This window comes from Salmo salar, chromosome ssa24 (assembly GCF_905237065.1).
Source record: "Salmo salar chromosome ssa24, Ssal_v3.1, whole genome shotgun sequence".
Lineage (NCBI taxonomy): Eukaryota > Metazoa > Chordata > Actinopteri > Salmoniformes > Salmonidae > Salmo > Salmo salar.
The window spans coordinates 30,776,534-30,798,281 of record NC_059465.1 but is presented as its reverse complement, the minus strand read 5'-3'; the positions used below and the strand labels follow the sequence as shown (position 1 = coordinate 30,798,281).

The 21,748-nt window shown below is 41.2% G+C and overlaps 2 protein-coding genes across 3 annotated transcripts in view; both read right to left on the bottom strand.

Annotated features, from left to right (window-relative positions):
- Window positions 1-1,545: 1,545 nt before the first annotated feature.
- Window positions 1,546-7,372, bottom strand: LOC106585631 (caspase recruitment domain-containing protein 9). 2 transcript variants are annotated; one of them, XM_014172052.2, is made up of 11 exons: window positions 7,085-7,372; window positions 6,691-6,828; window positions 6,179-6,504; window positions 5,850-6,029; window positions 5,111-5,266; window positions 4,644-4,769; window positions 4,159-4,347; window positions 3,640-3,685; window positions 3,354-3,463; window positions 3,035-3,108; window positions 1,546-1,881 (listed from the first exon to the last, which is right to left on the bottom strand). In XM_014172052.2, exons 1-11 carry the CDS (start codon window positions 7,281-7,283, stop codon window positions 1,779-1,781), a joined length of 1,647 nt encoding a protein of 548 aa, XP_014027527.1. In that variant the 5' UTR covers window positions 7,284-7,372; the 3' UTR covers window positions 1,546-1,778. The 2 variants fall into 2 exon arrangements, with proteins under 2 accessions (XP_014027527.1, XP_014027528.1); XM_014172053.2 differs by having other exon boundaries at window positions 5,111-5,263.
- Window positions 7,373-8,346: 974 nt separating this feature from the next.
- The window catches only part of LOC106585647 (snRNA-activating protein complex subunit 4), a 36,183-nt gene continuing 22,781 nt past the window's right edge, over window positions 8,347-21,748 (bottom strand). Inside the window, exons 18-25 of the mRNA XM_014172069.2 lie at window positions 21,261-21,716; window positions 20,746-20,835; window positions 18,449-18,629; window positions 13,576-13,646; window positions 13,165-13,221; window positions 10,944-10,983; window positions 8,872-10,406; window positions 8,347-8,767 (exon numbers count right to left, since the gene is read on the bottom strand). Of these exons, the coding sequence (XP_014027544.1) occupies window positions 8,672-8,767; window positions 8,872-10,406; window positions 10,944-10,983; window positions 13,165-13,221; window positions 13,576-13,646; window positions 18,449-18,629; window positions 20,746-20,835; window positions 21,261-21,716 (2,526 nt within the window). The 3' untranslated portion in view covers window positions 8,347-8,671. The remainder of the gene's footprint in view (window positions 8,768-8,871; window positions 10,407-10,943; window positions 10,984-13,164; window positions 13,222-13,575; window positions 13,647-18,448; window positions 18,630-20,745; window positions 20,836-21,260; window positions 21,717-21,748) is intronic.

The following is a 21,748-nucleotide window of genomic DNA, read 5'->3' as shown; positions in this document are numbered from 1 at the left end:
TATACCGTCTCTGGTACAAGTAACTTGCATACAGAAACACATTCATCATGCAGTCACAGTTCAAAATATTGCAATTTTATTAGAACAATACAAAGAGTAAATATATACAGTAACATTCAAAAGTTTGGACACACCTACTCATTCAACGGTTTTTCTTTATTTAGACTTTTTTCTACATTGTAGGATAATAGTGAAGACATCAAATCTATGAAATAACACATACTGAATCATGTAGTAACCAAAAAAGTGTTCAACAAAACAAAATATATTTTATATTTGAGATTCTTCAAAGTAGCCACCCTTTGCCTTGATGACAGCTTTAAACACTCTTAGCATTCTATCAACCAACTTAATGAGGTAGTCACCTGGAACGCATTTCAATTAACAGGTGTGCCTTGATAAAAGTTAATTTGTGGAATTTCTTTACTTTTGAATGTGTTTGAGCCAATCAGTTGTATTGTGACAAGGTAGGGGTGGTATACAGAAGATAGCCCTATTTGGTAAAAGACCAAGTCCATATTATGGCAAGCACAGCTCAAATAAGCAAAGAGAAACAACAGTCCATTATTACTTTAAGACATGAAGCTCAGTCATTCTGGAAAACATTGAAAGTTTCTTCAAGTGCAGTCGCAAAAACCATCAAGCGCTATGATGAAACCGGCCCTCATGAGGACTGCTACAGGAAAGGAGGACCCAGAGTTACCTCTGCTGAAGAGGATAAGTTCATTAGAGTTACCAGCCTCGGAAATTGCAGCTCAAATAAAAGCTTCACAGAGTTCAAGTAACAGACACATCTCAACATCAACTGTTCAGAGGAGACCGTGTGAATCAGGCCTTCATGGTCGAATTGCTGCAAAGAAACCACTATTAAAGGACACCAATAAGAAGAAGAGACTTGCTTGCCAAGAAACACAAGCAATGGACATTAGACTGGTGGAAATCTGTCCTTTGGTCTGATGAGTCCAAATTTGCGATTTTTGGTTCCAACCGCTGTGTCTTTGTGAGATGCAGAGTAGGTGAACGGATATTCTCCGCATTTGTTGTTTCCACCGTGATGCATGGAGGAGGTGTGGTGGTGTGGGGCTGCTTTGCTGGAGACAATGTCAGTGATTTATTTAGAATTCAAAGCACACTTAACCAGCATGGCTATCACAGCATTCTGCAATGATACACCATCCCATCTGGTTTGCGCTTAGTGGACAATGACCCAACACACCTCCAGGCTGTTTAAGGGCTATTTGACCAAGAAGGAGAGTGATGGAGTGCTCTATCAGATGACAGAGCACTCCACAATCACCCAATCTCAACCCAATTGAGATGGTTTGGGATGAGTTGGACTGCAGGGTGAAGGAAAAGCAGCCAACAAGTGCTCAGCATATGTGGGAACTCCTTCAAGACTGTTGGAAAAGGATTCCAGGTGAAGCTGGTTGAGAGAATGCCAAGAGTGTGCAAAGCTGTCATCAAGGCAAAGGGTGGCTACTTTGAAGAATATATTTTGATTTGTTTAACACTTTTTTGCTTACTACATGATTCCATATGTGTTATTTCATAGTTTTGATGTTTTCACTATTATTCTACAATGTAGAAAATAGTAAAATAAAGAAAAACCCTTGAATGAACAGGTGTCCAATCTTTTGACTAGTACTGTACATCATTTCAACAAAATTATTATTTCAATTGATTTAATAATTCAAATATTTTTGTTAAGGAAAGTAAACTAGCCTATGATTCTGAAGGACCTTGCCATGTCCCCCAGCCACTCCTCTGCCCCCCCTCAGTCACATCCCATCCGTGTCAGTGTTGTCACTTCCACAGCTGTTGTCCAGGACACAAGGTTTGCATTCCTTGCATGTGGCCTTTGACCTCCTAAGGGCACGTTTCCTGTTGTTAAGGAATGAAATCATTATATATATGTATATATATACTACCGTTCAAAAGTTTGTGGTCACTTATCCTTGTTTTTTAAAGAAAAGCAAATTTTTTGTCCATTAAAATAACATCAAATATGATCAGAAATACAGTGTAGACATTGTTAACGTTGTAAATGACTATTGTAGCTGGAAACGGCAGATGTTTTATGGAATATCTACATAAGCGTACAGAGACCCATTATCAGCAACCATCACTCCTGTGTTCCAATGGCACGTTGTGTTAGCTAATCCAAGTTTATCATTTTAAAAGGCTAATTGATCATTAGAAAACCCTTTTGCAATTATGTTAGCACAGCTGAAAACTGTTGTGCTGATTAAAGAAGCAATAAAACTGTCCTTCTTTAGACTAGTTGAGTATCTGGAGCATCAGTATTTGTGGGTTCGATTACAGGCTCAAAATGGCCAGAAACAAAGAACTTTCTTCTGAAACTCGTCAATCTATTCTTGTTCTGAGAAATGAAGACTATTTCATGTGAGAAATTGCCAAGAAACTAAAGATCTCGCACAACGCTGTGTACTACTCCCTTCACAGAACCGCACAAACTGGCTCTAACCAGGATAGAAAGAGGAGTGGGAGGCCCCGGTGCACAACTGAGCAAGAGGACAAGTACATTAGAGTGTCTAGTTTGAGAAACAGACGCCTCACAAGTCCTTAACTGGCAGCTTCATTAAATAGTACCCGCAAAACACCAGTCTCAACGTCAACAGTGAAGAGGTGACTCTGTGATGCTGGCCTTCTAGGCAGAGTTCCTCTGTCCAGTGTCTGTGTTCTTTTGCCCATCTTAATCTTTTCTTTTTATTAGCCAGTCTGAGATATGGATTTTTCTTTGCAACTCTGCCCCAAAAAATTGCTTTTCTTTCCAAAAACAAGGACATTTCTAAGTGACCCCAAACTTTTGAACGGTAGTGTGTATATATATATATTTACAAAGAACAGGATAACACAAGCAGCAGAAAAGTCACTTTACATCACTCCCATACATAACCCATTGCAGGGCATAGCAGTTTTACCCCTATGGAGACAATTTATGACAAAATACAGATACTGCATTTTCAGTAAATGTCCTTATGTGGTGTTCTCTAAAACATATAAACTTGCCAACCTTCTGTAGTAGAAGTTACACCTCTCTCTGGGCTTGCTGCAGTCTGAGGGCTCATCCTCTGATAAAGCTCTTTCCTGTCACGTGGAGCAAAGCAAAATACATATACAATACACAGTAACCATAAACTTCATATTATTTTCCTTTTTAAACTGAAATATGTTTTTCTAGGGGCTAAAATGTGAAGTGTGTTCAATGCAGATAATTGAGGTTCAGTTGCTGTTACTACTATAACAAGTGGCTTATTATATAATAAGAAAACCTCACAGCCCCAGGCCAGACACATGTGAACTAGTCAAGAGAAACAATTGAAGGTACTTACTCCTGAGATATTATCCTCCGGGGACCCTTCTGCACACAACGGGTGGACTTGCAAAGCAATGCACACATCATACTCCCCCGATGTCTGACATTGCAGGTCCCCACTACTAGCTGTGATAAAGATTTTTTTAGTTAACAACATAGAATGCTGGGAGTTCAAAAAGCATGGTGAAATCGTATATCAAGCTAAGCTTATGATAACCATGAACACAAAAAGTATAACTTTTCTGATCATTGTTGAATTTTTTGTTGTCGTGATTATTTGTCACTTGTCATAGACTTCTTGCCTTCGGTTAATGTATCTCTGCAGTCTTCCTCACTGGTCTGGCTTTTCTGTTGCAGAGAACACACAGAAAGAGAACACTCAATAAAGTGGGTTGCAGAGACAAGCAAACACGAGCTGCCAAAGTGGATGGATTATTGCTGGTAATTTGTAATAGAGGAAACACAGAGAGGTCAAAAGTAGAAGTAGAATTATTCAGATCCCTGAACATTGCAAACATAATAATACTGCATGGACAACATTTGTTGTAAATCAGGAAGCAAATTACATTTACAATATCAGCAAGGAACCATTCTCAAAGTCTGACATCTGAGAGGGAAACCATAAATCAATATAAATACATTTCCAAAATCAATAGGATATCCTACGCTATCCTTTATAAACATAAAAAAACAGAAACAAAAGCGAATTAAGATAGAATCTGATAAACTAGCAATGCCAGTTCAGTGATTCTGATGACATATTTTATGTTTGAGTTAAAAGACAGATCTAAATGGAAGTGGTTGGTGGAATCCATTCTCACATCATGTGGGGAGCAGGTGTTAATGTGAAGCCTGGTCTGTAGAGCCATAACCTCTGCCTCAGTCCGGAACAACTGGACCTGCAGCTCATCACAGCGCTCACCCAGCTCCCGAATCTGCTTCCGGTACTGGTCCTTCTCCTGGAGGCTCCGTGAATTCTCCTGGTGGTACTCCTCTCGAGAGGCGATGGCCTACCGCAAAACAAAAGCTTTGGTTTGCTTTGCTGTAATGGTTTATATGAAACAAATGGCAATGGTGCGGATGAGCTTCTGATCACAACCACACAGATAGTCAACTCTTACATTTTTATCAAAAGAAGTCAAAATTCTTCTAGATGAAAGAAATACGCAGTATGGGGTGAATCCTAACCTTCACTGATGTTGAATTTTCACTTTGATGTCATTTGGAGACTAAGTAAAGGGGAAGTTGGGATTTCCAAAGACAGTGAGGTCCAAGAATCACAGTCCTAAAATCACACCATGTTCACCTTGTCTCTCTCCCTGATAACCTCATCCATCTGTTTCAGGATGTCCTCCATTCGGTCACGATACATTTTTGCATCTTTCTTTAATGTTGTGCACTTCAACTCAAGAACCTCCTTCGCCTCCAAGTACTGCAAGAACAAATCAAACCTATATATTACAATTGGAACACCATAACTTGTGACATTGGAAGACACCACTTGAACAATTTAACTACGCACAATCAGCTATTCCAATGAATGAGGAACACGCTTGGGCAGATTACAAAAATAAGGAAATATATTCATCCTGATGCTCAAGATCATCATTTTTGAGGAAATAATATAATTTGTGTTTGGAATTTTTTGTTCCTCCTGCACTTGTGTTGAAAGAGCAGTTGAATAGCTTATATTTTAGAAATTCAATGTAATTAGTAGTCTTCTCCTACAGCTATTCCTAAGCAGTGCTCAGTGCATCAGGCCGTGATGTGTACCCGATTCCGTAGTGCCTCAGCATCGTGCAGATCTCTGCGTAGGTTGTAGATGTTGTTGACCAGCTCCTGGTGCTGAGCCTGAGAGTGCTGCTTGTAGTTCTCCAGACTCTCAACGCTCAGCTTCTCTTGATCCAAGGGGGCTGGAGCTGTCCCCTGCTGGAACATATAGATTAATCCTGTCACACTACTCACTCAATCCAATACATTTTTCACACTACCGTACCGACATGAACTGTAACTGTGCTGGCTCATATTTTCTTTTCACGTTGTCCTTTTGAGCACAGTTCCAACAAACTATAGTGGATGCCTAACCAAGCCAGCACAACTTGGCTCGGCTTGGCTCAGTAATGTAAAAATGGTACAATTCTGCATCTGAACAATCACTTTATTTGTGAAGACATTTTTCTTGTGGTGCACAAAAGGCTACTCCTAGCTATTATTCCAAAATGTGTCCAGTGCAGTGCAGTGTCCTTTTTATTTCACTGCATATCTAAACATTTACTGAGAAATGATCACTGAAACAAAATCCCACTCCAAGCTGTTATTCTTTTTTTTTTTAAATTGTTGTCGACTGACTTTGTGCTGTTCTATAATGAATGTCTCAACATGTCCGGCAACAGAGGTCTTTCTATACTTAAAATGTAAACCAATAGTTAGTGGTTTTGCCATAAGTTGATGTGTTTGGGTTTGCCAGAGCTGCAGCCCCCCCCGAAACTGATTGAGAACAGATCAAACGTACCTGAGCTGAGCTCTCCAGCTCCTGGATGCGCACTGTGAGCAGATCGTTGTGTCTCTGGAGCTGCCAAATCATGTCCTGACTGGGTCTCTCCTCAATGGCATTCTTCAGGTTCACAGTTTGCTTGCGTTGGATTTTCGAGTCACTCTCTGCCTTCATCAGGCTGTGCTTCAGCTTTTCTATCTAGTGAGCAATGAAAATCCCATCAAAACTGTTTTCGTTGTTGCGGATTGACTTTGTGCTGTTCTATAACAAATGTCTCCACTGGTCGGACTGCAGAGGGTTTTCTATACTGAATGTAAACCAATAGTTATTGCCCCCCCATATCTCACCTCCAATTGCAGATCCCGGTTGGACATGAGAGCACTATTCTTCTCTTCGCTCAGCTTGGTTAAGTTGTGCATCAGGCTGTAGTTCTCGTCCTTCAGGTGGCATACCACCTCCCATTGCCGGTCCCTCTCCTCCCTCATACACTGCACGCGCTCCTGCTGCTTCCGCAGCTCCCTCTCCTTAACCTGCTGCTGCCGTAAGGAGTCCTCCTGCGTGGCTGCAGCCCATGTGGCCTCTTGTCTGCGCCGGCGTTCTTCCTGCAGGCCCTTCTGCAGACGTGTGACCTCACTCATCAAGAACTGAGTCAGTCCTGACTCACCCACCGTGTCTATGATGTCAGAGAGGACAGGATGTTTTGTTTATAGGATCAAATCCATTGTCATAGATGCCAGCACTTTGAAAGATCATGGCAAAAAAATTCTACCTACAGTATATCTTACACAAATATCTACAAGCTTGCATGATAGACACACAACATGTCTATAGAAACACGTCATGTTGTATAGCTACTCACCAACTAGTACAGAAAAGACCCGGGCAGGTTCTTTGCCAGTAATTTTGCGATACAATCGAGGATAGTCCAGCTCCAAGCTCTCGAGGAATGTCACATAGCCTTTGTGTCCAGTTCTTTGAAGAATATCCAATAGTACACCTGTGAACATGGATCCGAGGTTTATAAATAAGGTACTGACATGAATTGCAGGAGATTGTGGGCACATTCCAGGTCATATTTATTTAGCAGATTATCACATCCCTTAATGCCTGAATTGATAATAGCAATCTTCTGAGAAGCAGTGTGCCTGCAATACAAACCTGGAATTCAACCACATTATTGTAGTTCAAAGTAGAAAGTGTAACACTTGACCCCTTGTTTGCTCAATAACCTGAAATAGAGGACAGTGCCTTACCTACTTTGCGTTGACGGGTGACCAGACTGGGGTCATTGAATATCTGCTCCTCATCCTCACTGCTTAGCACCTTACAATGACGCAGGTAAGGAGTGATTCGCGACGGCTCAATGGTCTTTATCAGCAGCATTCTGTAATCCTCCAGCTGGACCCAGCACTGCTCATCCTCCATATCTGACACACTCTGACTGTCAGTCATGATTGTCTCAGTGTCCCTGTACGTTCAACAACTCCTTCACTAAGGGTTTATCAACTGGGAGCAAAATCTAGATGGTTAAGTGGTTCCAATCCAAATGTGGAACTGTTATGTGGAAATACTGTTTTATGACACAAGAGTCAAGTTCCTTTTTGTAGAAGTCATTTCAGTTTTTTCATTTCCCCCATTTTATGCCACAGTGTGCCGAGTCAAACTCTTCAAGAAAATAATGTGCAATTGTCAGTGTGACAATAGTAGTACCTTCTTGAGTGGTTGTGAATAATCTACCTACCAACATGTTCTTTTATTCTCAATAAACCAACACCAAATAATGGAGTGACTAGAGTGATAAGAGTATTGGCAGCAGTACACACCTCTTGTTCAAGGACTGTGAGGCAATGACTCAATCACTTCCTTCCCTCATTTGTTAAAAAAAACTTCTGCTGATGAAACAGTATTACACTGACTTGATTACTGTAGTTTCTAAAGTTAAGGTACAATATATTTTTATTGTAAATAATATAGAAAACAGGTTACTCGCCCATCAGGGAGAATATTGTTTATAAATATGTTTGAGTATTGACTGGTTTATGTACACAATGTAATATTAATCCATTTAACCAGGGTTGCAAAATTCCAGTAACTTTCCCAAAAGTCCCAGCTTTTCCAGAAATCGTGGTTTGAGAATTCACGACTTCCTGTTTATTCCGTCTTGATTCTGAAAATCTTTCAACCAGGACTTCTGGAAAACCTGAGGATTTTGGGAAAGTTACCAGAATTTTACATCACTCATGAAACTGCATAATCCTTTGGGCTAATAAATATTTGCATCCTTAGTTTGAGGCTAATAAACTTTTGCATCCTGGCTAATAAACATTTATTCACAGGCAAGGTTCACCCCTTTGAGGACATTTCTGGCCAAAAATAAAACACAGTGACAGAATATAATGAGTTTTATAGCTAGTATTTTCTGACAGATTTGAACTATTATGCACCATGAAAATGTCACCCTCGGTGACCACTATGTGGTCTGCAAAAAAACTGGTTGTTGAGGTTCGATCTGACCAATGTGCTCTGCAGATACAATGTATACGCATTTATTAACAAGTAGAATGATTTATTACAAAATATGTACAGGTCAACATAACTCTTTACACAATGTATAAGAATAATTAAATTATGAACAAAAACAAGTACAAATATGAACCATTCATTAAGTACAATTTCAACAGCAACTATACTGTATTGAGTGACGTCATAGAATACAGCTACCTTCTCTTTCTAGTAACATCCCTTTTTATGACAGTGACATCACAACAAAATTGGCAAGAACTTTTAAACACAAAAACCTGGTTTAACACGTAAGATGACACATTCCAAAACCATTCCAATTACTCCATGTCTAGGTCACGGCTTTTATTTCTTGTGGTGATTCCGGAGAAGAAGGTGGCAGGAGATCCTGTTCCATCAGTGCTTAGCAGAGGGGCCTGAGAAAAGAACATAAGATCCGCTCAAAGGTTCAGTGAGAGAAGAGGACAGAAAGGCAGTGTATCGAACATATGAAGGAGGATTGGTTTGAGACTGAACTCACCTGGAGTGTTGTTGGCTGTTCATACACAGTATAATTCTGCATCCCTGGACAGTTCCTGAAAGGTTCCTCCTCCACATCACTGTGGTCCGTGGTGGGAGACATGGAGAATTTGACTGGATTGATAGTAGCCAGAAGAGCAGGCATGGTGAAACAAGACAAGAAGCGAGCCTTCAGGAGAAGGTAACCCGGGTTATGGATGAAACGCTCTGCCACGAGGCTCCGCACTGCCGCTACCTGCTGCTCCTCTTCCTGATTCTCTTTCTCCTCTGGGCGCAGGACCAGCATGGCACTAATTGCCAATGTCGTTTTACATTTCAGGAGACTCGAAAAGGTATTCAGGCTGCTGACAAAGGGGGGAAGGTAGGGTAGAGTGACATCCAACTCCGGAAGCGCAATTCCATTCTTGCCATTCAACCACTCGCTCACTTTGGCCGGGTTCTCCATGAACATCAGGTTGGGATCAAACTGTATTACTTCTGGATTGCGGGGTGGAGGGACACGTTTAGGGGGGTAAAGCTGCACGATTTGGAAGGCTCCCTGAGGGAATGAGGCCGGAAGAGAGCCTGGAGGGACGTTGAGGACGAAAGCCTGTGGTGGGCCAGTCTGTGGTCTAATGGGAGCCGAGATGACCGTGTTCATGGGAACAGAGAGAACAGGTGACACTGCATTGAGCTGGGGACCAGTGGTTGCCACAGTCTGCAGGACTGGGTTAGTCATTCTCATGCTGTTCACTGGGTTGGTCATCCTTGGAGCAGTGTTGCTTATGAAGGTAGTGGAGGGAGAGGAGAAAACAGATGGGGAGGCAGTTCCCTGTGCTATGGATGAGGCAGAGGGAGATGGGCAGACATGGGTTACATCGGAGGAGGCCTGTGCTGCAGCAGCATTTAGTGTTAGAGGGACTTGCTGGTTGATAATAATAGGAGATGGACAAGCAGGTGCAAAAGCATTTGCTGGTAGATTCTGAGGTGTCATCTGAATGCCAATGCCACTGATTGGCACAAGTCCATTGCGCGTCAGGACCCAGGCAGTTTGTGGAGGGGACAGAATTACGTTAGAAAGTTGGCCAACCAGGTTTCCTTTGGGAGGACTTTGTGTACGGGCTTTCTTGCGTTTAGGCGACTGTTCCACTGACTTTTCAGCAATTGCAGCATCCTTGACCTCTTTGGGGGCCTGTGATTTCTCAGTAGGTTTGAGATTGCGTTTCTTTGCTGAAAGATTCTCATTTACCTGAACATTCACCCTGTCTATTATGGTTGAGGATTGGACAGGAGCAGGGAGTATAGGTTGGCTGGGGGTAGAGGGTCCGGGTTGGGTAAGTGTGGAAGGCATGAGTTGTTGTCTGGAAGTTGGAGTGAATGGGACTGTAGGATGTCGGATGGACTGTACTACAGGCTGTCCAATGACAAAGGTCTGAGGGATCATCATCACAAGTTGACTGTTCTGTTGCTGGCTGTTCTGCTGCTCGTTTCCCTTCTGGTTCAGCATACTGGCTACCGTTCTGGGACCATGCCGTTGCTTTGGTTTTTTCAATAAAGCTAGAATAAAGTAAATAAAGAGGCATTTATGTTAAACATAATTCACATATGGGTGTAATTACCACAATTATAAAAATAAATGATACATTTAATATCGATGAATAGATTTGTTGTTTTTAAATACTTTGCAGTTGACCATCGCTGATCGGGGTGCTGAAGCTCTTAGCTAATTAATAAGTGATTTTTGGTGGCGAGAGCATGCAAAGAAAGTAAGCAGGAAGTGACTGCTCCTCAGCCTTGAGTTTCTCAACTTTTGTAGTTAAATTCTTTTTTTGTCTTCAACGTGGAGGAACATAGTACACGGGTCTTCAAGCGCAAAAACATCATAAAAGGTATCTGGTAGAGGTCAATTCATCCACAAACACAAATATAATTTTATATACATTTTAAAATGGCTGCATTTTCATAAATTAAAAAATAATAACCACGAAGCCCATTCAAAACAGCATGGGAAACGATACGGAAGTAAAGCGGAAGTGGACATCACTTTCACAGGGTATGACATATTCAATGCGATATACAAACATAATATGTTACCCTGTTTCGCTTCCCAAGATCTGTGTCCCATGAGTACCGCCTGAAACAGATAAATTGACATCACAATTGCTCTGTTCAAATTGCTTATACAGTGCATTTGGAAAGTATTCAGACCCCTTGACTTTGTCCACATTTTGTTACCTTACAGCATTATTCTAAAATTAATTAAAATCCCCCCCCCAATCAATCTATACACAATACCCAATAATGAAAAAGCAAAAACAGCTTGACATTTTTGCGAATTTATAAAAAAAAGGAAATATTACATTTACATAAGTATTCAGACCCTTTACTTTGTTGAAGCATATTTGGAAGCGATTACAGCCTCAAGTCTTCTTGGGTATGACGCTACAAGCTTGGCACACCTGTATTTGGGGAGTTTCTTCCATTCTTCTCTACAGATCCTCTCAAGCTCTGTCAGATTGGATGGGGAGCGTCGCTGCATAGCTACTATCAAGTCTCTCCAGAGATGTTCGATCGGGTTCAAATCCGGGCTCTGGCTGGGCCACTCAAGGACATTCAGAGACTTGTCTCAAAGCATTTACATTACATTACATTACATTTAAGTCATTTAGCAGACGCTCTTATCCAGAGCGACTTACAAATTGGTGCATTCACCTTATGATATCCAGTGGAACAACCACTTTACAATAGTGCATCTAAATCTTTTAAGGGCGGGGGTTAGAAGGATTACTTTATCCTATCCTAGGTATTCCTTAAAGAGGTGGGGTTTCAGGTGTCTCCGGAAGGTGGTGATTGACTCCGCTGTCCTGGCGTCGTGAGGGAGCTTGTTCCACCATTGGGGTGCCAGAGCAGCGAACAGTTTTGACTGGGCTGAGCGGGAACTGTGCTTCCTCAGAGGTAGGGGGGCCAGCAGGCCAGAGGTGGATGAACGCAGTGCCCTTGTTTGGGTGTAGGGCCTGATCAGAGCCTGAAGGTATGGAGGTGCCGTTCCCTTCACAGCTCCGTAGGCAATCACCATGGTCTTGTAGCGGATGCGAGCTTCAACTGGAAGCCAGTGGAGAAAGCCACTCCTGCATTGTCTTGGGTGTGTGCTTAGGGTCGTTGTCCAGTTTGAAGGTGAACCTTTGCCCCAGTCGGAGGTCCTGAGTGCTCTGGAGCAGGTTTTCAAAGATCTCTGTACTTTCCCTCGATCCTGACTAGTATCCCAGTCCCTGCCGCTGAAAAACATCCCCACAGCATGATGCTGCCACCACCATGCTTCACCGTAGGGATGATGCCATGTTTCCTCCAGACGTGACGCTTGGCATTCAGGCCAAAGAGTTCAATCTTGGTTTCATCAGACCAGAGAATCTTGTTTCTCATGGTCAGAGTCCTTTAGGTTGTTTTTTAGCAAACTCTAAGAGGGCGGTCATGTGACTTTTACTGAGTGGATTCCATCTGGCCACTACCATAAAGGCTTGATTGGTGGAGTGCTGCAGAGATGGTTGTCCTTCTGGAAGGTTCTCCCATCTCCACAGAGGAACTCTGGAGCTCTGTCAGAGTAACCATCGGGTTTGTTAGTGACCCAAAACCCTCCTCCCCGATTGCTCAGTTTGGCCAGGCGGCCAGCTCTAGGAAGAGTCTTGGTGGGTCCAAACTTCTCCCTTTTAAGAATGATGAAGGCCACTGTGTTCTTTGGGACCTTCAACGCTGCATACATGTTTTTGTACCCTTCCCCAGATCTGTGCCTCGACACAATTCTGTCTCGGAGCTCTACGGAAAATTCCTTTGACCTCATGGCTTGGTTTTTCCTCTGACATGCACTGTCAACTGTGGGACCTTATATAGACAGGTGTGTGCCTTTCCAAATCATGTCCAATCAATTGAATTTACCATAGGTCGACTCCAATGAAGTTGTAGAAACATCAAGGATGATCAGTGGAAACAGGATGCACCTGAGCTCAGTTTTGCATCTCACACGAAAGGGTCTGAGTACTTATGTAAATATTTCTGTTTTCATAAATGTGCAAACATTTCTAAAAATACGTTTTTTCGCTTTGTCATTGTGGGGTATTGTGTGTAGATTGATGAGGGAAAACATTATTTAATCAATTTTAGAATAAGTCTGTAACGTAACAAAATGTGGAAAAAGTCAAGGGGTCTGAATACTTTCCGAATGCACAGTAAGTAGCAATTATTATAGATGCAAAAACCTAAAACTGTAAAGGTTTTAAAGTATGAGTTATTTTTGTTATATGGTGTAGTAAATTATACTCACTTGTTTGTTACGCATTTTAATTATCTGCTTACAGCCCTCAGCATCCACACGGAGGACCTATTTCAGATCGCATTAGAAAATGCACAATGTTCATATGATCGGCTGACAATGGATTCAAAATATGGCATTATCAGTTAACCCTTTTCAGATATTCTGGACTGAGGTTATGATGCATTAATTGTGTACCATAATAGCTAGTCATGTGCTCGATATGCCAATAAAGAACTTATGTGTTCCATTTTTCCTGTATGTAGCTTGAAGTCATTCGTGTTTGTCTATCAGCATTAGAATACGTGCCAGAATTTCTGCATAGGCCTAGGTGCTCGCATCCATAAGAAAAATCCAACTAACATAATGGCATTATTGTGCTCATTCATATAAAAATGTTGCCCCCCCGGGTTCATTCCCTACCTGCAGAAATAACAAGAACACTGGGGTCTTGGTGAGTCCAATGCTCTCTGATCTCTCTCGCACCATGTCAGCTACAAAAACAAGAGAAAGTAAGATCAATTTAGAGTCATATACACTGACTATATTAAACATTAAGAACCCCTGCTCTTTCCATGACAGACTGACCAGGTGAAAGTTATGATTCCCTATTGATGTTAAATCCACTTAAAATCAGTGCAGATGAAGGAGGGTAGAGGAGATGGGTTAAAGAAGGACTTTTATGCCTTGAGACAGTTGAGACATGGATTGTGTATGTTTGCCATTCAGAGGGTGAATGGGCAAGACAAAATACTTAAGTGCCTTTGAACGGGGTATGGTAGTAGGTGCCAGGCGCACCATTTTGTGTCAAGAACTTCTAGGTTTTTCACGCTCAACAATTTCCCGTGTGTGTCAAGAATGGTCCACCACCCAAAGGACATCCAGCCAACTTGACAACTGTGGGAAGCACTGGAGTCAACATGAGTGATAAGGGAATGTATATGTTTAAAGTAATGACTAAAGAATTCCACCCTGAAACGTAATTAACAAAGTGAAATGTATTAGAATTAAAAGACTATAATCCAATAAAGGTATGGTGGAGACAAGTTAAGGGTGAGAAATGTGTAGTTGAGAAAATAGAGGACAATTGAACTACACATGACCTGGTTGGAACTCTGAAAAACTTACGACAGGAAAGAGGCCCTGTCAAGCCCCCTCTAATCTAGGGAGGAAAGGAACGGCAAGGAACTGCCAAGCTGGTAGAATAGTGATAAACGAGGAATGTGAACTGTGGAAAAAGATATAGCCCACCTATTGTTTGTGTGTGTGTGTGCGTATATGGGGGTTATAAAGACTGTTCACATTTTGGTTAACTTTAGAGCTCTCTGAATAAAGAACAACGAACCTTTTGCAGAATCTGAGTCTTTGCCTAATTATTATTAAACACAGGGTCTTACAAACCTCGGGGATTGGTCAAAGCTTAAATGATTGTTTAGTTATCATCATTGGGATTAAAAATTCTCGCGACAATGGGCCAGTATATGGAATGCTTTCGACACATTGTACACTACCGGTCAAAAGTTTTAAAACACCTACTCATTCAACGTTTTTTCTTTATTTGTACTATTTTCTACATTGTAGAATAATAGTGAAGACAAACTATGAAATAACACATATGGAATCATGTAGTAACCAAAAAAGTGTTAAATCAAAATATATTTTATATTTGAGATTCTTAAAATAGCCACCCTTTGCCTTGATGACAGCTTTGCACACCCTTGGCATTCTCCAAACCAGCTTCATGAGGTAGTTACCTGGAATGCATTTCAATTAACAGGTGTGCCTTCTTAACCTGTTAGGGCTAGGGGGCAGTATTGACACGGCTGGATAAAAAACATACCCGATTTAATCTGGTTACTACTCCTGCCCAGTAACTAGAATATGCACTCCAAAGTTTCTAAAACAGTTTGAATGGTGTCTGTGAGTATAACAGAACTCAAATGGCAGGTCAAAACCTGAGAAGATTCTGTACAGGAAGTACCCTGTCCGACCATTTCTTGGCCTTCTTTGCCATCTCTATCCATTACAAAGGATCTCTGCTGCTACGTGACACTTCCTACGGCTCACATGGGCTCTCAGAAGGCGGCAAAAAGCTGAATCGTGGCTTTGCAGGCTGTGGCTGAAAAAAAGTAGCGCGTTTGGGTAGTGGCTGGTTACAGTACTGTGAGACTCAGGCGCGTGCCCGCGTCGACCGAATGCTTTGTTTTCTTTCCTCTGTTTACCTAAACGGAGATTCCCGGTCGGAATATTATCGTTTTTTTACGAGAAAAATGGCATAAAAATGGATTTTAAACAGCGGTTGACATGCTTCGAAGTACGGTAATGGAATATTTAGAATTTTTTGGTCACGAATTGCGCCATGCTCGTGACCCTGATTTACCATTTCGGATAGTGTCTGGAACGCACGAACAAAACGCCGCTATTTGGATATAACGATGGATTATTTTGGACCAAACCAACATTTGTTATTGAAGTAGCAGTCCTGGGAGTGCATTCTGACGAAGACAACAAAGGTAATCAAACTTTTGTAATAGTAAATCTGACTTTGGTCAGGGCTAAACTTGGTGGGTGTCTAAATGGCTAGCCGTGATGGCTGGGCTATCTACTGAGAATATTGCAAAATGTGCTTTCACCGAAAAGCTATTTTAAAAATCGGACACCTCGATTGCACAAAGGAGTTCTGTATCTATAATTCTTAAAATAATTGTTATGTTTTTTGTGAACGTTTATCGTGAGTAATTTAGTAAATTGTTAGTAAATTCCCGGAAGTTTGCGGGGGGTATGCTAGTTCTGAACGTCACATGCTAATGTAAAAAGCTGTTTTTTGATATAAATATGAACTTGATTGAACAAAACATGCATGTATTGTATAACATAATGTCCTAGGTGTGTCATCTGATGAAGATCATCAAAGGTTAGTGCTGCATTTAGCTGTCTTCTGGGTTTTTGTGACATTATATGCTAGCTTGAAAAATGGGTGTCTGATTATTTCTGGCTGGGTACTCTGCTGACATAATCTAATGTTTTGCTTTCGTTGTAAAGCCTTTTTGAAATCGGACAGTGTGGTTAGATTAACGAGAGTCTTGTCTTTAAAATGCTGTAAAATAGTCATATGTTTGAGAAATTGAAGTAATAGCATTTCTAAGGTATTTGAAAATCGCGCCACGGGATTCAACTGGCTGTTGCGTAGGTGGGACGAATTCGTCCCGCCTAGCCCAGAGAGGTTAAAAGTTAATTTCTTTCCTTCTTAAAGCATTTCAGAAGGAAACGTTGAGTTGTGACAAGGGGGGGGGTTATACAGAAAATAGCCCTATTTGGTAAAATACCAAGTCCATATTATGGCAAGAACAGCTCAAATAAGCAAAGAGAAACGACAGTCCACCATTACTTTAAGACATGAAGGTCAGTAAATATGGAACATTTCAAGAACTTTGAACGTTTCTTCAAGTGCAGTCACAAAAACCATCAAGCGCTATGATGAAACTGGCTCTAATGAGGACCGCCACAGGAATGGAAGACCCAAAGTTACCTCTGCTGCAAAGGATAAGCTCATTAGAGTTACCAGTATCAGAATTTGCAGCCCAAATAAATGCTTCAGAGTTCAAGTAACAGACACATCTCAACATCAACTGTTCAGAGGAGACTGTGTGAATCAGGCCTTCATGGTCGAATTGCTGCAAAGAAACCACTACTAAAGGACACCAATAAGAAGAAGAGACTTGCTTGGGCCAAGAAACACGAGCAATGGACGTTAGACAGGTGGAAATTTGTCCTTTGGTCTGGAGTCTAAATTGGAGTGCGTACGTGGTGTGCGTGTATGGATTATCTCTGCATGTGTATTTCATACCGTAATGCATGGAGGAGGAGGTGTTATGGTGTGGGGGAATTTTGCTGGTGACATTGTCTGAGATTAATTTAGAATTCAAGGCACACTTAACCAGCATGGCTACCACAGCCTTCTGTAGCGATACGCCATCCCATCTGGTTTGGGCTTAGTGGGACTATCATTTGTTTTTCAACAGGTCAATGACCCAACACACCTCCAGGCTGTGTAAGGGCTATTTTACCAAGGAGGAGAGTAATTGAGTGCTGCATCAGATTACCTGGCCTCCACAATCCCTCGACCTCAACCAAATTGAGATGGTTTGTGATGAGTTGGACTGCAGAGTGAAGAAAAAGCAGCCAACAAGTGCTCAGCATATGTGGGAACTCCTTCAAGACTGTTGGAAAAACATTCCAGGTGAAGCTGGTTGAGAGAATGCCAAGAGTATGCAAAGCTGTCATCAAGGGAAAGGGTGGCTATTTGAAGAATCTCAAATATAACATTTTAATTTGTTTAACACTTTGGTTACTACATGATTCCATATGTGTTATTTCATAGTTTTGATGTCTTCACTATTATTCTACAATGTAGAAAATAGTAAAAATCAAGAAAAACCCTTGAATGAGTAGGTGTTCTAAAACTTTTGACCGGTAGTGTAGAGTCCATGCCCTGATGAATTAAGGCTGTTCTGTGGGAAAAAAAGGGGGTGGGGTGCAACTTAATATTAGGAAGGTGCTCCTAATGTTTGGTATACTCAGTGTATATATCGAGTTTAGCCGATGCGGTATATATCTGAATGTTCCGAGAGCGCCACTTTTCTCCTCCATAGCTGTTGCTAAGTGATAAATTAAGCTTCTGCATTGTGCTGTTTATTTGCAATTTGTTGACATCACAACACAGTACAGACTTGGATACACATTACCCCGAATGCTAATCAATAAAAACATCTGTTAAATTCGCAGCTCTGTTTTACTTGTTTACAGTGGGTAATTTCAGAGGGAACCGTCAGAGGCACTCTCGTATTGTTACATCACCAACATGTATAGAATAAAGGCGATAACATAGCAGCCATTTTAAAACCTGGCCAAACTACCACCATACCCCGTTCAAAGGCAATTCAATCTTTTGTCTTGCCCATTCACCCTCTGAATGGAACACACACAATCCATGTCTCAATTGTCTTGAGGCTTAAAAATCCTTCTTTAACCTGTCTCCTCCCCTTAATCTACACGGACTGAAGTGGATTTAAGAAGTGATATCACTTAGGGATCATAGCTTTAACCTGGTCATTCTACGGCATGGAAAGAGCAGATGTTCGTAATGTTTTGTACACTTACTGTATATAACTCAGGATCAAGTCAAGTCCTTGGTTCAGTCTTCCAAAACCCATTATTTAACAACAAGAACACTCATTTTACTTATCTACAAGTGAGAGAAGTTAGGATGTATTGCCTGTGACAACTCATAAAGTACCTTCACTGAGCTTGTTTGAAGAGATTGGTGGGGGCATAAGCACATTGCCCACCCAGGGAGTGACTGCTAACTGAAGGGAATAGTTGAGAGTGGTGTAGGTTTCACTGTTGGCAGATGAGTCCTTTTGCCTTGAGCAATTGTGAGGCATCCCCTGGTCACTGCTCGTAGACCCACTGTTTTTCTTCAGACATATACAGTACCAGTCAAAAGTTTGGACACACCTAATCATTCAAGGGTTTTTGTTTATTTTTTACATTGTAGAATAATATTGATGACATCAAAACTATGAAATAACACAAATCAAAATATATTTTATATTTGAGATTCTTCAAAGTAGCCACCCTTTGCCTTGATGACAGCTTTGCACACTCTTGGCATTCCCTCAACCAGCTTCATGAGGAATGCTTTTCCAACTGTCTTGAAGGAGTTCCCACATAGCACTTTTTGGCTGCTTTTCCTTCACTCTGTGGTCCAACTCATCCCAAACCATCTCAAATTGGTTGAGGTCGGGTGATCTGATCTAGCACTCCATCACTCTCCTTGGTCAAATAGCCCTTACACAGCCTGGAGGTGTGTTTTGTGTCATTGTCCTGTTGAAAAACAAATGAAAGTCCCACTAAGCGCAAACCAGATGGGATGGCGTAATGCTGTGGCAGCCATGCTGGTTAAGTGTGCCTTGAATTTTAATTAAATCACAGAGAGCGTCACCAGCAAAGCACCCAACACCTCCTCCTCCATGCTTCACGGTTGGAACCACACATGCGGAGATCATCCGTTCACCTACTCTGCGTCTCACAAAGCCACGGCGGTTGGAACCAAAAATGTCAAATTTGGAATCAGACCAAAGGACAGATTTCCACCAGTCTAATGTCCATTGCTTGTTTTTCTTGGCCCAAGCAAATCTTCTTATTGGGGTCCTTTAGTAGTGGTTTCTTTGCAGCAATTCGACCATGAAGGTCTGATTCTGAACAGTTGATGTTGAGATGTTACTGTCTGTTACTTGCACTCTGAAGAATTGATTTGGGATGCAATCTGAGGTCCAGTTAACTCTCTGAGAGTCAGTTTTATCATAGCGCTTGGTGTTTTGCAACTGCACTTGAAGAAACTTTCAAAGTTCTTGAAATGTTCTGCATTGACTGATCTTCACGTCTTAAAAGTAATGGACTGTCGTTTCTCTTTGCTTATTTGAGCTGTTCTTGCCATAATATGGACTTGGTATTTTACCAAATAGGGCTATTTTCTGTATAACCCCCCTTGTCACAACTCAACGTTTCCTTCTGAAATGCTTTAAGAAGGAAAGAAATTAACTTTTAAGAAGGCACACCTGTTAATTGAAATGCATTCCAGGTAACTACCTCATGAAGCTGGTTTGGAGAATGCCAAGAGTGTGCAAAGCTGTCATCAAGGCAAAGGGTGGCTATTTTAAGAATCTCAAATATAAAATATATTTTGATTTAACACTTTTTTGGTTACTACATGATTCCATATGTGTTATTTCATAGTTTGTCTTCACTATTATTCTTCTGTATACCACCCCTACCTTGTCACAACACAACTGATTGGCTCAAACACATTAAGGAAAGAAATTCCACAAATTAACGTTTAACAAGGCACACCTGTTAAATGAAATGCATTCCAGGTGACTACGTCATGAAGATGTTTGAGAGAATCCTATGGGTGTGCAAAGCTGTCATCAAGACAAAGGGTGGCTACTTTGAAGAATCTCAAATATATTTTGATTTGTTTAACACTTTTTGGGTTACTACATGATTCAGTATGTGTTATTTCATAGTTTAGATGTCTTCACTATTATTCTACAATGAAGAAAATAGTAACAATAAAGAAAAACCCTTTAATGAGTAGGTGTGTCCAAACGTTTGACTGGTACTGTACATAGAACACAGAAGACACACATCACAGGCTTTACGAGGAGAAGACCTCTGTATTAACAAAGCTCAATCTCCATCATCGATTGAGCTAGATAGGATATGCAACGAAACCTTAGAGCCAACAACTATTTTAACACACTGTCCTTACCTAGATTCAAGCTTTAACTATATTAATTTATATGAAACAGTAGGATTTATTGATGGATTCTAATAATCAAACATTCTATCAACATTTCCTTTAAAAAATATATCTAATTTTCACTAAATCTATTCTGACAAATGAACAAAAATGTATCCACTGGAATCATTTTTGTTTGGGATAAAAAGCAATTGAAACATGTTTCACCACATAAAGAGAGGCTAAATGAAAATATTGTTGTAATTTTTGAGTGTCACCTGGCGACTTACATGTTTTGTGGCATTTGTTTTCTTCCAAGTGATCAGGTTCCTCACCTCTCCATAGCATACCTGGAGCATGGCCAGGTCACTGTTGCAATCCTTTAGAAGGAACACATACAGAGAATGTCACATGCTGCTTTACTTAAGTCAAAGCAGGAATCAATCGGTTAGCCAGCTAACTTTACTACATATTCTAAAATAAGAATCATATTTCTGAGTTCATAAACAAAGAGACTCACTTTAAAATGAGCTACACAGCTGATGAATGTTTATTAAATATTAACTGCCTAGTGATCCCATTTTGTGATATATTCAGATGAAGTTAATATGTAGCTATGGTTACTGATGCAGATCTAGTCTGCTTTATGATGGTGGTATTTGGGAACAAAATGACAATGGTTGCATTCATTTTAGGTTGACAACTTCATAAAGGCCCGTCTAGGGACGGGTGTTCAAAATCTGCATACGCTATACACATAATGGTGCAACAAATCACATGACTGTTAATACATAAATGCTGGTACCTTCTTTGCCAGGATTGGGGGGTTTTGTCCAATGACAGTGGCAGCAGGCTTGCCAAAGCGGTCCAGGACGGTGGAACGTACCACCATGAACTTGCGTGCTGCGGCCTGGCTGTCCGTCGCTGCCTGCTCTTGCGTTGTGTCCTTGCTGGGCCGTTTAACCATCACACTCCTCACCATCCCTTCAAACTGCTTCTCTCGCATGGGGATCCATTGCTCCATGTCTGGTTGGGTGTAGTCTTCAAAAATGTCACTTTCCTGATCAGATCCGTACAGTTCAAAGAACTTCTGTTTCTTCTCGTCGTCACTGTCCATAAATTCCATCTTGACGCTCTCCTCTTCATCGGCGCTTGAGTGCACATCATCGTCTAGCCTCTTCAGCCTACTCTTGATGCTCCTCACAGCCACTGCCTTTCTCCTCTGCAATCCTCTTCTATTTCTGTCCCTCCGAGGTCTGGGCTGTGTACAAAAATAAGAGCGTAATTAACTGT